Genomic DNA, 15,690 nt, shown 5'->3' with positions numbered 1-15,690 from the left:
GGAAGTGATGACCTGTGTGTGTGGGAGTGAAGGGCAGAGGGTTAAGTAACAGTTATTTAATGAGTGAAGTCAGGGGTATTTAATAATATTTAATTGTTACCCGTTTGACTTGTAATAACACTGCAGTAAATAGGAAGGACATATCGAAGAAACAAAAGACAGATGTTAACTGGGTACTTTCGATGTGACATGCCCGGTAAAGTAGGTGTGGACAGCGGTCTGAGGAGCTGCTGGTGCAAGCTTCAGCAGTGTGTGCACTGGAAGTGGAGGGCCTGGGGGAGGCCCCGGGGGTCCAGGTCCCCCAGGACGTGCACACCAGCAGGATGAAATCTGTCACTGCCACATTCGAACAAACAGAGATACCTTGACCTGCCTCTCCCTCCTGAGTGGGAATCGCTGGGTGGAGCCTTTGTGTCTTTACATTTGTTATGCAACAGTGCCTCCTTACCCACAGGGGCGTGTTTCAAGGCCAGAAACCACAGCCGGTGCCAAACTCCGTTTACTCCATGCTTTTTCCTACCCATGCACGCCTCTGATAGCGCGTAACTTGTAAACCAGGCACAGCCAGGGGTTAACAACAACCACCAGTACCAAAACAGAGCATTCACAACCATACACTGTGATGAACTCCAAGGGCCTGTGACCTCTCTCTCAGCACCGCCCTCTCCCTGCTTGCGGTGACTCGAGGTGACACAGTGCCCACGCGCTGAGATGCAGCGAGCGGGCAATCACCGTTTATTTCTGGAGTTTTCTGTTTACTATTTTCAGGCCACTGCTGACTGCAGGTAACTACAGTCACAGGATGCCGAACCACAGATGCAGGGGCTGGGGGGGCGCGTGACTGCTGTACGAGAGGACGGCAGAGCAGTTCTAAGTGCACGTTTTCTATTTGTTGGACTTGGACTTGAACCCCTGCTGGGCCACGTACATGCTGTACGGCTGAGGAAATTTTATTTAACCTCTCTTAGCCTCAGTTTCCCCAGATGTGAAACAACGTGACCACAGCCTGACAGAGCTTTTGTGAGTAAGAAGTGAAATGATTTATGCCCAACATTTAATGCCATACACGATGCATAGTAAGTGCTCAAAATCGGGGTGCTGTTAGGTGACACTTGTGTTAGCTAGGGTGTAATCGTTGATCGAAGAATGTTATGAAACAGCAGATGGGAATATCATATTTTAACAAAAAGATCCTTGTAAGTATATGAGATTCCTTTGCTTTAAACTTTCTTGTTCTTAATTCTCACAAGAGGATCCTATAGCGTCATCTCTCAGGGTCTTGGGGCAAGTTCCCTGTGACAGGTGTATGGTGTGGAGGCTGCCACCAGAGGGCGCTGCAGAGACCCTAAAGTCCCTTGCACACAGCCCTGAGAAGTCAGCCCTGAAAGCCCTGGCTTTTGGGGGACTTGGGGGACCATTCTGTTCATCACAGCTGTTCAAGAGGGCCAGTGAAGCAAGAGCCCTACAAGGGAAACTTCCAGGAACCACTCCGGCCAGAGACCTGGAAGGGGGGGTATGCAGGCGGCTGTCACCGGAAACAGTGGGCAGGGGCTGAGCCAGGGAGACCCTGTTGCTCTGAGGCCACCGTCCACCTTCGCCACTCCACTGAGTGACCCTTTGGGGGGTGAGAATGGCATCGTGCAGTAGAACATCACCTCCGAGACAGGAAACCAGGGAGAGTGGGAGGTTCTGACACTCCAGATAAGGAGTTGACAGTGACTGCAAAACCCCCTGAACCACCAAGGACCCTCCAGATCCCCCGAGGAGGCGGGGCCGAAACAGGGGGTTGGGCGTGTGGAGCCACCGTGGCTCCTGCTGGCAGACAAGGGGCCCTTGGGGCTCTGGGCCCAGGCAAGGCCCTCGAACCCCAGCTGCAGCGACAACGGCAGGACCATGGTGCTCTGTCGTGGTAGAATCGCACCTGGGGACTCGGGGTCACTCGGGGCTCCCCTGGGCAGTGATGCAGCAGCTATGTCATTGCCCTTGGCCAGCATCACGGACCAGGACCCCACCGCAGGGTCTGGGAGGACCAGTGACCCCAGATGGCAGAGGCTGGGGCCAGGGCCCGCCCTGCTGCGGCGGCAAGAACTGGGAGCAGGCAGAGAGGACGCCTTCTCCGCCTCCCAGGCCCTGGGGCGCCCCCCCCCCCAGACTGGGGCGGTGGGGCAGGAGCAGAGGTCTCCTGGGACCTTTGTTTTTTTTGCGGCTGCTCTGCTTCTGCGGACTTTGCTCCTTCGTCCCCCCAAAGAGCTGATTCTGGGGACCACATGAAATATTGTGCTCCTAGATTCCAGACCCCCTCGCAAGCGTGGGGTGCGTTCTTTTTTCTGACTCTTACCGTCAGCCAATAATTCAGGAGTTCGCGCAGGGAGGAGTCAACTCTCCACCCGGAGTCCCACACCTCCTTTTCGGAACTTGTGGAACGTGAGGTCAAGTTCTCGGGGCCCTTCCAGTGCGCTGGTCCTGTTCAGGGCTGATTCAGGAGCTGGTAGCGGGCTGGGGCCAGGAGCAGGCTCCGCGGGAGGGGCTGGCTGCGGCGGGCGTCTGGGGCGGGGGCGGGGGGGGGGGGGGGGGAGCAGGTGAGCCCGGGGTGGGCGTGGGGAGCGCATTTGGCGTGACGTCGGAGTTTGCGGCAGCCCAGGCGGGAGGCTGTGCGCGTGTGGAGTGGCTGCGCGGCCGGGAAGATGTGCTCCGCGGGGCAGCCGCCGCAGTGAGCTCAGCGACAGGAGCCAGGAGCGCGGCTGGCAGCAGCGGCAGGGCCTGGGCGGCGAACCTGGCGCTCCTGCACGGGGGAGGCCGCCGGCACCGAGGGCGCTCGGCCGGCCCCAGGATGTAGGCGACCGTGGCTCCTGCTGGCGGACCGCTCACCATGAAGAAGCACTCGGCCCGGGTGGCTCCGCTCAGCGCCTGCAACAGTCCGGTCCTGACCCTCACCAAAGTGGAAGGTAACGCCTGGGGTGGGGGCGCAGGCCTGTGCCCCAGCGGGGTAGTCCGTTTCCTGGCGCCAGGCCCCCGGGCTGCCTGGCCTGGGGGCCGCCGTTCCCCGGGAAGCGCCCCTGCAGTGCAGCGCCTGTGGGGGTGGCCCCTGGCGGCTCCTGGGCTGCCGGGAGCCGTGGCTGCGGGGTCCTCGGGGCTGCCCGGGGTGCCGCAGCCACCGCACGCTCAGACTCCCTCCTGCGCAGACCCCGCACATCTGCTGGCGGCAGCGGCAGTGGCCTCAGCGACTCCCTAGCCTGTGGCGCTGGCGAGTGAGTGGGAGGGTTCCGCAGACACTGCCCGGCGGCCCCACACTCACAGACACTTTCGTCCCAGGTTTGGGGCATCCCCCTCCCCAGGCAGGTCCGGGTGTTGCTGGAGGGGCCACAGGCAGAGAGGGCTCCCTTTGCCCCGAACCTCCAGCCCCAGCTCCTCCGTGGGAACGGGCAGGACAGGCAGAGCAGAGAGACGCCACCACCTGCCTGTAAACAGGTTCTTGCCCCCACTCAGCGGATGGGAGTCAGAGACCAGGCGGAGGAGCCTACCACTCCCTGGAGAGCCAGCCTTACTCAGACACAGCCGGAGTGGGAGGGACCTTGCTTTCCCACGTGGGGGAGGGGGAGCAAAGAGAGACCCCTCTCTGCCCCTAACTGCTCCCCCCAGAAGGCAGTGGGATGGTCAAGGCTCCCAGGGCTCACCAGGCAGCCAGGGGAGGGCTGGGAAGGGCCAGTCCATGAGTAGCAGGGAGAGGACTGTGGAGGCCACAGGCCCAGGCCCTCGCCTGCCCTGAGCTAAGAGCCCAGTGCGGGCCCCATGTGCACGGTGGCCCCGGGGTCTGCCCGCCTGGGGCTGCAGCCTGGAATCAGGACCCCTTTCCGATGTCCTCTGAGGACCCTCTTTCCCTGCATGAGTTCTCACTTGTACCTCGAGACCGAGGACCAGTGGGGGCAGACAGAGGCCCCCCCGGGACAGATGGGTGCCCCTGTCCGTGGAGGCCTGCCTGTGGCCCTCCTGGTGCCATGTCCCCACCCCACGGATGAGGACTGCGAGGCCCAGAGGGCGGACTGACCTTGACTGGCGGGTGGTGAAACCCAGTGGGAATCCCGGGCTGGCTGAGCCCCAGCCCATGCTTTCCAGAACATTGTTTTGCACTAACTTGAGACTATTTTCCCACTTGTCATCGTTTTGCGTCTTTAGGAGGTTAATTCCCCCTCCATGTAGCCGTCTCCTCCCCTCCCCCACCCCACCCCCACCTTGGGAAAGACTCCGTACGTACAGTGGTCTACTGAGCCCGGACTGAGTGCACCTGCCACCTGTCCCGGGAGCAGGGGCATGCCCAAGCTGCATCGGGGACTTTGTGCAGGTGTGGGGAGAGGAGGGGTCAGTCTGCACTTCCCTAGGGGAGCTGGAAGGGTTGCTCACTCACGGGGCCCTGGGGGAAGTTCCCCCACCCCACCATTTACATAAGGCAGGTGGGATCTCCTCCCCAGCTGGGGCAGGATGAGCTGAGCTGCACTGACCCGGACAGGGCTGGGGAGGCCTCCCAGGCTGGGCCCTGTGACCTTGGATGGCTGCAGGGGGCAATGAGTGGCAGGCCAGGCACAGGTGGGGGGTCCCCTCCCCCCTCGGTTGTTGCCAGGTGAACTTTGAGCCCCTGTTCACCCCAGTGACCTTGTTAGCAAACCATGGACTCGACTTTTTAATGGACTGTGGCGCATGAGTATCTGCGGGTGACAGAAAGTGGGTTAAACTGACCGTGGCACAGGTCAGGGCTCTAGACGGTCCTCTTCCCAGGGGCAGCTGGACTTGCAGGAACCCTGGCCTCAGTTTCCTGAACCGCAAAGCGGAAGTTAACGCTCTACCTCAGCAGACCCCGAAATGAGGGGGACAAGTGGCAGTGCCTAGCAGGTGCCCGGCATACAGTAGGTGCTTCCTACCTGCCTGGCAGTCCTCCAGTCACAGGCTGTCTCTTACCTTCGGCACCTTCTTGCTGCCCTCATCGAGTAGGTGTGTGGGTGGGGAAAAACACAATAAAGGTTCGATTTTTAGGAAAGAGGAGGGAGCGGGGACAGTGTCTAGAAGCATCGGCCAAGTTCTCTGACACTAGAGAGCCCTTTCCGTGGGGGACACCTGTGTGTCCATCCACAAAGGACGGGCCAGCGCTGGGGACGGCCTGCGCGCCTCAGCCGGGGCTGACAGGAAGCTCCGTCCCTCCCCCTGGTGCTCCTCCTGGTGGTTTCGCTTGAATGTGACTTTGGGTCTATTTTTTGAAAGCCTTCGCATCCTGTGTGCTTGTTTGCAAGTGTTGAGTCACTTTTTTTGCCTTGGATGCACAGGGCACGGCGGTCCCCGTGCTGTGGCCGTGTCTGTGTGGCCGGCAGACAGGCGCGGGAGGCAGCCAGCAGCAGGGACGCTGCGTTAGCGTGTGGGCGTGTCCTCCAGGGGGGCTCGGGGCACCAGCGTGCAGTGCCTATAAAACCCAAACAGAACTCGAGGTGCCCAGGGGGACTCAACTGCAGGAAGAGGGACAAGATGACTTCTTTTGCCCAGATACTTCCTTCTGCTAAAGCAGTTTCAGGCTCATGGGGAGAGAGACGGCATTCAGGCGGCTAAGTTACCTCGTACAGGGCCGCAAGTCCTGGTCCAGAGCTCAGAGCAGAGTGGCGCCGGGCGCTGATACGGAGCAGCCGAGGGGCCCTCCGAGGCAGACGCCTCGCCGCCGGAGTGAGGAGCCAGGTCAGCCCAGGAGGGGGCGCTGTCTGGGGCAGAGGGCCGGCCGCTGTGTGCGGAGGGGCCAGGCAGCGCCCGCCGACAGGAGACCAAAGCTGGGCCTCCGAGGGGGTTGCAGGCTCCGAGTGAGCACGGCTTCCAGCCCGCTGGGCGGCGTCCGGCCTGTCCGAAAGCGAAAGCGTGTCTTATCACGTCCTTCCCGACTCCCCATTGCACACAGACGCTGCGTATTGATCGGTGACACGGCCTCGCAGAGTGGTGTTCGCCGGGGCCATCTGTGGTCTTGTGTTCAATAAAGTGACGTGCGCCGGGGACGGGTAGCTGAGAGCAGTGTAATACCCGCCGCCCCCCCCCCCCAAGCAGCCGGCAGCGTGCAGTGCTGTGGAAGGGGGCCGTGGGGCCGTTGGCTGTGTGCGTGCCTACACCTGGAGCCGAGCCAAGTCACCTGGCCGATGACCGGAGCCCTCTGGAAATCAGTCCTCTCCTGTGGAAACAGGGTGACAGCACGTCCCTCTGACTAAGGGGAACAGCCGCTGTTGCTGAGGAGCCCACCACGTTACAGGCGTTTGGTTGGGGGACAGCTCTGTTGTCTCTGTTCCTCCCCGCGGAAGGGCGAGCACATTGTCCCAATTCACGGAGGGGGAAACTGAGGCCCAGAGAAGTCACTGGCACAGCGCCAAGCAGTTGGAAAGCCAGGGGTCACGTCCGTATCTGCCTGACTCCAAAACATGGTGAAGCCTCAGCACAGCCGCGTTCCGTCTGTGCAGCGGTGACAGGGACAGCTGCTCACGGCACCTTGCCAGGGCGCAGGGGATGCTGGCTCCCTAAGCTCCCACCACTCCCGGTGACCGCCACGACTTGGGCGACCTCGGGGCTCACAGGGCCCGCTGCTGGGGGGACACTCCTCGAGCCTCTGCTCTAGGGCAGGCAGCCTGCCTCAGCTGTCCCCAGGGCGGGTCTGGCCACTCCATGTTCATGGATAAGTCTGTCTCCCAGGGATGTCCCGTTGTTGTGGGTGGCCCCCGCCCTGTGGGCCTGTCTGAGAGGTGTCTTGAGAAGTACAGTGCCAAAGGGTTCCCACGCCCCCAAGGATTTCCCAGGTTGGCTGGCCCTGGGCCCGAAAGCTCAGTGACAACAGCCATTCGTGTGTCGATCAAATGTGTTCCCTGATATGTGTAAGAGAACCAGCCAGACGTCCCTCAGAGGCCGGGTGGGAGTTCAGTGTGGTCCGTGACCCGTCAGAGCCTCCAAACCAGCAAGAGGTGTCACCGGCGCACAAAATCATGGGCACCCGTGGAAGTGTAATTGTTCAAAGTTCCGTGAGGGGGTAAAACACACAGTGTGTGTCCGCAGAGGGCCAGAGAGCCCACGTTGCGGGGGACTCAGAGGCCACTAGGTGGCGCTCTGCCCGTTACCCTTGCCTGCCCCACTGTCCCTGGCACAGGTAACTGCATGGATGAAGGTGCAGCGTTAGAAAGAGGTCGCCTGGCAGGACCTGGAGAGGTGGTCTTAAGAAGTGGGGGAGGGGCTCTGAGGTCAAGGCAGACCTCGGGCAGATGCTGGGGCCGCAGGAGAGGGGACTGAAGCGGTCAGGAAGGGCGGCCGTCAGAGAGGAGAAAGGCCCCCGACCGTCTCACAGCAGAGCTGCGGTTCAAGGTGGGCCACCAAACAGATCCCGTCCGTCAGTGAGGATCGTTACTAGAGGAACTAGGACGGGATCAACCATACCCAAGTGTGTCGCACCCAGGGAGAATCAAGGTAGAGCCCCGCCCGGCCCTGAAGACTGAGCCAGAACTCGGCAGTGGGGGTGCATCCGAGGGACAGATGGGGAGTCAGTCTGGATTGGACGGGGGGTGTGTGAGGCCGGCGGGGTCTGGAGGGGAGGCTGGTAGCGAGTAAGGAGTTAGGAGAGGGTGTGGTGAAGGCTGGGCAGCAAGTCAGGGGGGAGAGAGGTGGCTCTGGGGATGATGGACAGACAGACAGACGGACATGTGCTGAGCCCTGACGGCCGTGTGCATGGGGACAGCAAAAGGCAGAGGGGAAGGCTGAACGGCCGAAGCAGCATGGAAACCACAGGAAGGGTCCCAGAAGGAGGCGGTGGGAAGGTTAGCAGGTACAGTGGGGGCGGGAGGGGGAGGGGAAGGTGTAGCGACAGGTGTAAGTGGGGGCTGGTCCGCACGCCAGATTGCCAGGGCGGTGGCGGCGAGGGAGGAGGAAAGCCGGTCAGGAGCGTGTCCAGGTGTTCGGCAGAGGCAGGGGCGGGAGGCGTGTGCTGTCTTTAGCGGGAAGGGCAGAGATTTTTCCAGAGCCGGGAGTTTCTGTAAACGGGGGCTGGAGGCTGGTTCCAGGGCAGGTCTAAGGTGTCCCCCAGAGGAGGGTGATGATACCTCTTTGGCCTGGAGGAGGCAGAGGGCACAGGAGGAAAGAGAGGGGGTGGCTGGCCTGGGAAAGGAGGGGCCGGGTGACGTCAGAGACTGGGAGGGTGGGGGTGCAGGGTGGGAGCCGAGGACCGGTGCCCTGACGCTGGTCTTCTCCGGGAGGTGGGAAGGGGAGCTGTCCGCCGGCAGGACGGGTGGGACTGAGGGCTGGCGGAGGTGCAGAGGGCTCAGGACACGGGTGCTGGAGAGCCAGGAGGCACGTGGCTCGTGAAAGCCTGTTTGGTGGGCGTTGCGCTTTCACTGAAGGCGTTGTGTGACTTGGGGGAGCGTGTACAGGGAAGAGTGCTGGTGAGGGGTCAAGACAGGGGTGTCATCCCTGCTCCCCACCTGCTGAGTACCAGCCGGGCGTGTGCGCTCGCCTCTGGGCACTCCGGCTTCTCTCTTCGGAAGGTGAAGGGGGTTAGAAAAGATCTCGCCCTGGCTGGGTGGCTCAGTTGGTTGGAGCATCGTCCCGTAAACCGAAAGGTTGTGGGTTCAGTTCCCGGTCAGGGCACGTGCAAGAGGCAACCAATTGGTCTCACTTCGATGTTTCTCTCCCTCCTTTCCCCTCTCTCTGAAATCGGTGGGCGTGTCCTCGGTGAGGATGAGTAAAAGAACAGGCCTGGCATGGGCTCTGCCCGCAGGAGCCTGTGACGGACGAGCCTGCGAAGTTGCTTGCTCGTTAACAGAGATGGGTTTCTCCACAGAGCTCCAAGGGAGTGATACCAGGGACGAAGAAATGTGGCCTGTGTATGCCTGTGTGTGCATACATGTGTGTGGCAGGTTTTGTGTACATGTGTCCTTATGCATATACATGTGTGTGTGTTTATACATGTGTGCACATGTATACCTGTGTGCACACAGGCATGTGTGCGTGCGTGCCCGTGTGTTTGCCTATACATATGTTTGTGCAGGCGCATGCACATACCTGTGCTGGTGTGTGCACACATGTGTGCAGGGTTTGTGTGTGCCTGTGCACATGTGCTTTTTCATGTGTATGTGTGCATGCACATACCCATGCTTGTGTGTGTTTGCACACATGTGTGCACCTGTGTGTCCAGGTGGAGGCACACGCTTGCAGGGTGGTCTTTGGTGCCTGAGCAGGGGGAATGCCAGCCACGTTAGCGTTTGCTCCATGAATCTGTAGCAGCAGGAGCCGCTGGACTTGACAGAGGACCCCAGGGGCTTGGGGCGGTGCAAAAAGAGGTGCAGAAAGACCCAGAGAGAGCCACGCTCCTTCCACGCCTCACCTGGGGCAGCCCGGGCGTTTTCTCAGGACAGCCTCACTGCCTGGATTGGGATCAGCCGCGTCGCCCTCAGTGGGTGCAGGAGGCTTGGCCCGGGTGGGCGATGGAGCCAAGGACCGTTCAGACCTCAGGGCAGACCACGCCTCCATCCTCCACCGAGCAAGCTCAGTCCTGCTTCCGACGCCCAACTCTGCTGAGCGCTGGAGCTGTGTTCTAGAAAACAGCGCTTTGTTCTTCAAATTAAATGGCACAGCAACCCCTGCCATCAGTTAAAGCCCTGCTCTGTTAGGGAAAAGGCTCCAGCCTGCCCCTGCCCGCAGAGCCCAGACTGCCCGGAGGGGTGGCCTGCACCGGTCGGCCCTCCTGTAACACCCTCGCTCCCCCGGAGTGCCGACCGCGGAACTCGGGTCCACGTGGAAGTGGGAGGAGCCCTCGCTCCGACAAGGGAGAGCCTCAGAACAGAGGAGAGCCTGTGTTTGTCTGTGCTTGTGTGCGGGTCCTGAGCCAAGGCGAGCGCCTGCTGTGTACAGAGGCCTGGAGATGGGGGGCTCCAGAAGGCCGCAGGATCCCACGTGCAGGACCCGGATGACAACTGGCCCCTCAGGCTGAAGCATCTTCCCACCAGGCCCCGAAACATGGCCCTGCCCCCGGGGCGGGGGGGGCAGGTTCGAACTGCATTGTCCCACGCTCACCCACACCCAGTCATTCCTTCTCGAGTCACATTCTCCTGAGGCCGAGAACTTTCCAGGCTTGCCTTAGACCCACCGCAGACCGCAGACCGGAGTTATTCAGATGCCTGGCCGTTGTTCTGCGGCCCCTGAGGAGCTGCAGGGTGGGAGCAAGTGCCGGCCCGGAGTCTGTCTGCTGGGATGGTGTTGGAAGCAGGGACGTGGCCTGGGGTCTCGGCCTGATGCAGCCCAGCCCCAGCTGAGGCTGCTGAGGGCAGAGCTCCGGGGAGTCTGGAGAAGCCGCCACCACCCCACTCCACCCCCAGATCGGCACCCGGGTCTGGGGAGTGGTTTGGGTTTCCACAAACAACTTTGCAGTGGCGGCCTGGTCGGCTCCCGTCTCCGCCCACTGCCCGGGCACCGCTCACAGCAGAGGCTTCGGGCCTGAGCGGCGGGGGCTGTGCTCCCAGCCCGGCCTCCAGCACGAGCCCCCTCCTCAGAAGCCGTCGGGCACCCGCTGTCCTCGTGGGGCCACCGCTTGCTGCCCAGTGGCGTCCCTGGGCCTGCAAGACGCTCACCTTCCCAGGCACAGCGCCGTCCCCACGGTCGCACCCTGGGGGACACCTCAGCCACAATGACGAAGAACCCCAGACGGCAGGCATGTATTTTCTCGCAGATCTAGAGGCTACAAGTTCACGATCAAGGAGCCAGCGTATCTGGTTTCCGGTGAGGAAGCCGGATGGTGGGGGCGGAAATGCAGGAGGATCACGGTCATCACGGAGACTCGTCGTGAGGTGACAGAAACGTTCAAAGATGGGACAGCGGCGATGGCCTCACCAGGCCGTAAAGTCACTGAACATCGTGACGTGCACCTCTCCCTGAACAGGTGAACGTTATGTTTATGAAAATCAGCCTCGAAAAGAGCTGAACAATAACTGAGCATCCTATTGACGGACATGTCACTGGGAGGCGCCTCCCCCCCACACCCTGTTCTCTGTGCGACGCTGGCTCCTTTGCTTTCTGGAGGGTGGGGCACGCCAGCCCAAGGGTGGCCTTCGGCCGCGGCTCCAGGCCCCTCCTCTGAGATGTGACCGGAGCGCGTGCTCAGTGCAGCCGCCTGGACACTGTTTCACGGAGTTGCCACAGGTCCACCACTTCTCAGGCAACCTCAGAAAGCCGCACTTGCGCTCTCCTGAAAGTCTGGAAGAGCCGTGTTACGGGGACTTTCAGTTGAGAGTAAATGATTTTCCAATTTTTCTTGCTGTCTCATGTAATCGACTTTCACAAAATAAACACAGAAAGCACCCAATTCATCATTTTTCTCGGGGAGAAGCGGTGGCTGGCTCCTGAGACAAAGGGTGTGCCGTGGTCCCGAATGACTGGACGGCGACACCAGCCGCCAGCTCTCCTGTTGTGACCCGGAGGTGACCCGGAGGTGCCTTCTCCAGAGCAGACGCTGCCTGCGGGGACCGCTTCTGCCTGACCATCCAGGAGCGAGAACGCTTTTGAATCCCTGGCAGGGGACGGGCACCAAGTGTGGCTCTGTGGGTGGGGGGACTGAAACTGCCTGACCCAGAGACGGCTCGGGCTGGAAGCTCGCACCCAGGTGTAGGCACGGCTCATCGTGCCATGGAGGGCGCACTGGGCACGGGAGGGTGCTCTGCCTACACACACACACACACACACACACCATCTCCAAAACACTCGGCGGAAGCAACTCAGGCCACAGCGCAGGGGGGAGCCCACCTGTCCCCATGTTTCTTGGTGGTTAAGTGGCATGACCAGAGCCTTCAGAGGCGACAGCGAAAGGGAGAGGCTTGACTCCACAGCCACAGACCTGTCAGCACAACCGGGGTTTCTTCCAGTGCATCGCTCCCAGAACCGCTGGCCAAAGTGCCGGGTTCGAGTGGAAGGTACAAGTGTCAGGATTGAGCGCAGAGGGTTATCGGGGTGGGGATGACAGACAGCCTTTCTCCTCGAGTTGGGGTGGTCAGAAGGGCTGGGGCAGGAAGCGGGGGAGGCTCAGGCAGCACCCACTGCTGTCATGAAGGAGGGGCACTCGTCAAACAGAGGGATCTAGGGGCTTGCGACTCCGGAGGGGAGGGAAGAGAAACCGGCCTTCCCTGCGCTGGGAGGTTTGAGAGGCTTTCGTGAAAGGAAGCTGCCCCCTCAGAATTCATTCTCTCTAAATCTGAGCACGAATTGGATGGCCAGCTCATTGCCAGTGACCCTGACAGTGGTGCATACTTGGGGGTGCATGTGCAGCATTTCAAACAGTGGAGAACAAACGCGTCTGCTACCAAGTTCATTGTCAGTCCACACGTATGCTTCAGTTGTGTCTGTTTGTCATGGACAGTGGAGGGGGGTGCTTTCTAAACACAGTGGGGTTGGCATCTGAGTCTGCTTGAGCCCCTTCAGCCCACGTGGCTGAGTGTCCGACCTGCTCCCTGTGTGAGCAGAGCAGGACGGGGCATCACCGTGGGCCCGGGGTCTCGATGTCCTCCTCTGGAGCAGACCACGTGTCTGCCTGACCCTGAACTTCGCTCCCCCGTTGCTCAGAGCACTTCTGTCCTCCATGGGCCTCGCTTTGCCTTCTCTGCTTGTCTCCCTGTTGTCACCACAGCCGGCGCTGGTGGCACCGAGCTGGGCGTTTCCACGACAGTCCAAACCTCTCTGTTTTGCACGTAGGGGTCCTTTCTAGGGGCCATGGGTGATTCCCGGACTGACTGTGAGACCCTGAAGAACAGTAGTCCCGTTTTATGTATCTACTGGCTGCCCAACTCTCAGCACAAGGCACGCGCTTCCCGGTGACTTCCTAGACAGCCGAAAGACTCCGAGGGTGTGGCGGCTACATGCAGCCCCGTGGGAGGGGCAGTCCTTGCTGGTGTGCAGGAGGGTGCATGAGTGTTAGGCGAAAACTTGGTGTGACCTGCATGTGTGCATGTGTGTTGTGGTGCAGACACAATAGAAGAAGAAACGCAGTCGAGTATCAACAGCAGTATCTCAGGGCAGTAAGATTACTAGAGATTGTTTTTATTTATGCTGTTCAGTATTTTGGAGAGTACTTGTAAAGAATATTTTTAGCTGTGGCTGGCGTGGCTCAGTGATCGAGTGCCAGCCTGCAAACCAAAGGGTCGTTGGTTCGATTCCCAGTCAGGGCACATGCCTGGGTTGCAGGCCCAGTCCCCAGTGGAGGGCGCTCAAGAGACAACTACACATTGATGTTTCTCTCCTTCTTTCTCCCTCTCTCCCCTCTCTCTCTAAAAATAAATAAATAATTTTTTAAAAGACTATTTTTAGCTTACACGAGGCAGCTCTAGTTTAACAGAAGTGTTGGGAATGAGTAAGGTAATGAATTTGATAAATGTTTGTTATTCTAAGAGGCCATGAAATAGAAAGTTTTCTGTGAATTAGATTTGGGTGTCTATGCTTTTTTATGGGCTGATTCCGGCGTTTCGCAGTGTGCTGTCCGAGGGACTCCATCCTACCATGGGTGGTGGGTGCCGTTACATCTAAACAGCAGGGGAAGCTCCCACTCTCTGGCTGCTGTTCAGAAAACCCCAAGGTCCATGAGCCCTGGACGCTCCCACAGCGAAGGAACCTGTCTCTGACGTGCCTGGTGTCTCCCAGACTTTCCCGACCATGGAATTCTTTTTCTCATAATGCCTGTTAACTGCATTACACTTGGCAAAGACTGTGCGATCTCCTTTTTAAATGACAGTGTAGGTTTTAGGTTTGAACGCCTTCATTTTGCTTCAGTATATTGCTAGTCCCTTGGGCAAATGATCCAGACTGGGAGGGGGTTAGAGAACAGCTTGTTCAGCCCAGGCCTGTAGGGGCCGTGTAACGAGACGCTGCAGTGTGATTTGGTGGTTTCTGTTCCATCGTAACAGCGACACAGCGTCAGCCATCACCAATTCCTTACGTTTTAAAGCTTCGTTTTCCGTAACGAGGAACCGAGTGTGAAAACAAGACATGCGCCAGAATTCGCTCCACCTGGTCCCGAGTCCCGTCTCCGTGGGACGCCAGAACTGTGCAGCTGCACTTGACTCTCACACGGGCTTCCCCTCTCCACAGCCTTTCCGGAGTGCGGTTTAGATGGGGACGCGGCCGTCGAGAAACCTCCCCAGCCCCCGAGGCTGCTCAGAAATAATGCCAGGCCACAGAGGATGACCCCCAGTGCCTGGTCACCGGCATGTGAACCGAAACTGGATTTGCCTGGAGTTGCGGGGATTCTGTCAACAGTGGAAAAAACGCGCTGGTGGCTGCCGGCCTCTGCCCTCCTCTGCTTCTCCCTGCCCTGCGGCCCAGGACACAGACAGACACACAGACAGACAGACTGCGTGCTGGAAGCCCAGAGAGTGGGTCCTCCAAGGGCTTCCCGACCAGGATCCATGCAGACAGGAAACCCGGCAGGGAGGTTAAATATGAACAAAGGTGACGGAGCACAACGTGCAGGGTATCGAGAAGGACACTGTCTCTCCCTGACGAGCCTCTAGTGAAAGCAGGTCGCCCGGGGCTGGCAGTCCCCGATAACGGTGGCCAACACCCGTATCATAGAGGATCTTGAATCAGGATTTTTTTGCTCCGTAGAATGATTACGTGCCAGAAAGCACGATAGGGAGAACTTGGTTTAGTGCGATTAAACCCACTTCAAGTATTACCGAGTTTAAACAAAATAGGGTGCGATTGGCCCCAGCACCATCAGTGCCCCCCTCCTGCACCCCTCTAGCGGGGCCAGCCTCTGGACACTGGGTGCCCCTGGTGCAGGGTGCCAGGCCGCACGGGAAAGGCAGGCTGCCATCTCCTGCCGTCTGCGTCCGCCTGCGGCTCCGCCCAGCGCAGGCTAGAGCTCTGTGCTGCTTTCCGCCTGACTGACGTGCACACGATGGTGAACAAAAACCAAAAGTGGGAAAGGACGCTTTCGCCACCGTCTCGCGGTCTGCGGGAACAGAGCCGCCCAGCCCGGTTTGCAGAAGTCACACGCACGGAAGGGCAGCGGCCGGGGCCTTTCACAGCGCCAGCCGCCCGAGGCTGTGGCTTTTAAGTGGGACTGAAGGTCGCAGGCAGGAAGCCAGTCGGACACATGAAGAGATAAGAGGGAAAAGTCAATTTCTGCCATACGTGCAGAATGAGATGAGAATCTTGGCGTCCGTGCCTTTAAGTGACAGACAGGGAGCGGCTTCTGTCCAGGCCCTGGGGGCTTTCAGAGGTCAAGGCCTGGGGCTCCCTCAGGGGGGAATCCGGTCCCAGGCGCTGCCCCGGGCTCAGGAGCACAGCAGCTGGGGCAGCGGGCACAGACTGCAGAACGCCACTTCTGTGATTGTGTGTCCCGGAGAAGCATTTCCCAAGGCTAGAAATGCAGATTCTGGCTCTGGGGTTCTGGGGTTAGGCCTGAGGTTGTGCATTTCCAACACGCTGTGGGGGAGCAGGTAGGATAAGAAAACCAAAGGAAATGTCTTTAAGTTTTTTTTTTTAAGATTTTATGTATTTATTTTTAGAGAGGGTAAGGGAAGGAGAAGGAGGGAGAGAAACATCAGCATGTGGTTGCCTCTCACACGCCCCCTACTGGGGACCTGGCCTGCAACCCAGGCATGTGCCCTGACTGGGAATCAAACCCACAACATTTAGTTCACAGGCCAGTGCTCAATC

General features: G+C 59.7%; 1 protein-coding gene across 1 annotated transcript in view; it reads left to right on the top strand.

The window, feature by feature from the left end:
• The first annotated feature begins 2,615 nt into the window (after window positions 1–2,615).
• The window catches only part of SLC35F3 (solute carrier family 35 member F3), a 73,758-nt gene continuing 60,683 nt past the window's right edge, over window positions 2,616–15,690 (top strand). The window contains exon 1 of the mRNA XM_028531304.2: window positions 2,616–2,945. Coding sequence (XP_028387105.1) covers window positions 2,870–2,945 — 76 coding nt within the window. The 5' untranslated portion in view covers window positions 2,616–2,869. The remainder of the gene's footprint in view (window positions 2,946–15,690) is intronic.

The sequence above is a fragment of the Phyllostomus discolor genome, chromosome 15, assembly GCF_004126475.2.
Source record: "Phyllostomus discolor isolate MPI-MPIP mPhyDis1 chromosome 15, mPhyDis1.pri.v3, whole genome shotgun sequence".
Taxonomy (NCBI): Eukaryota; Metazoa; Chordata; class Mammalia; order Chiroptera; family Phyllostomidae; genus Phyllostomus; species Phyllostomus discolor.
This window is presented reverse-complemented; position numbering and strand designations above follow the sequence as displayed.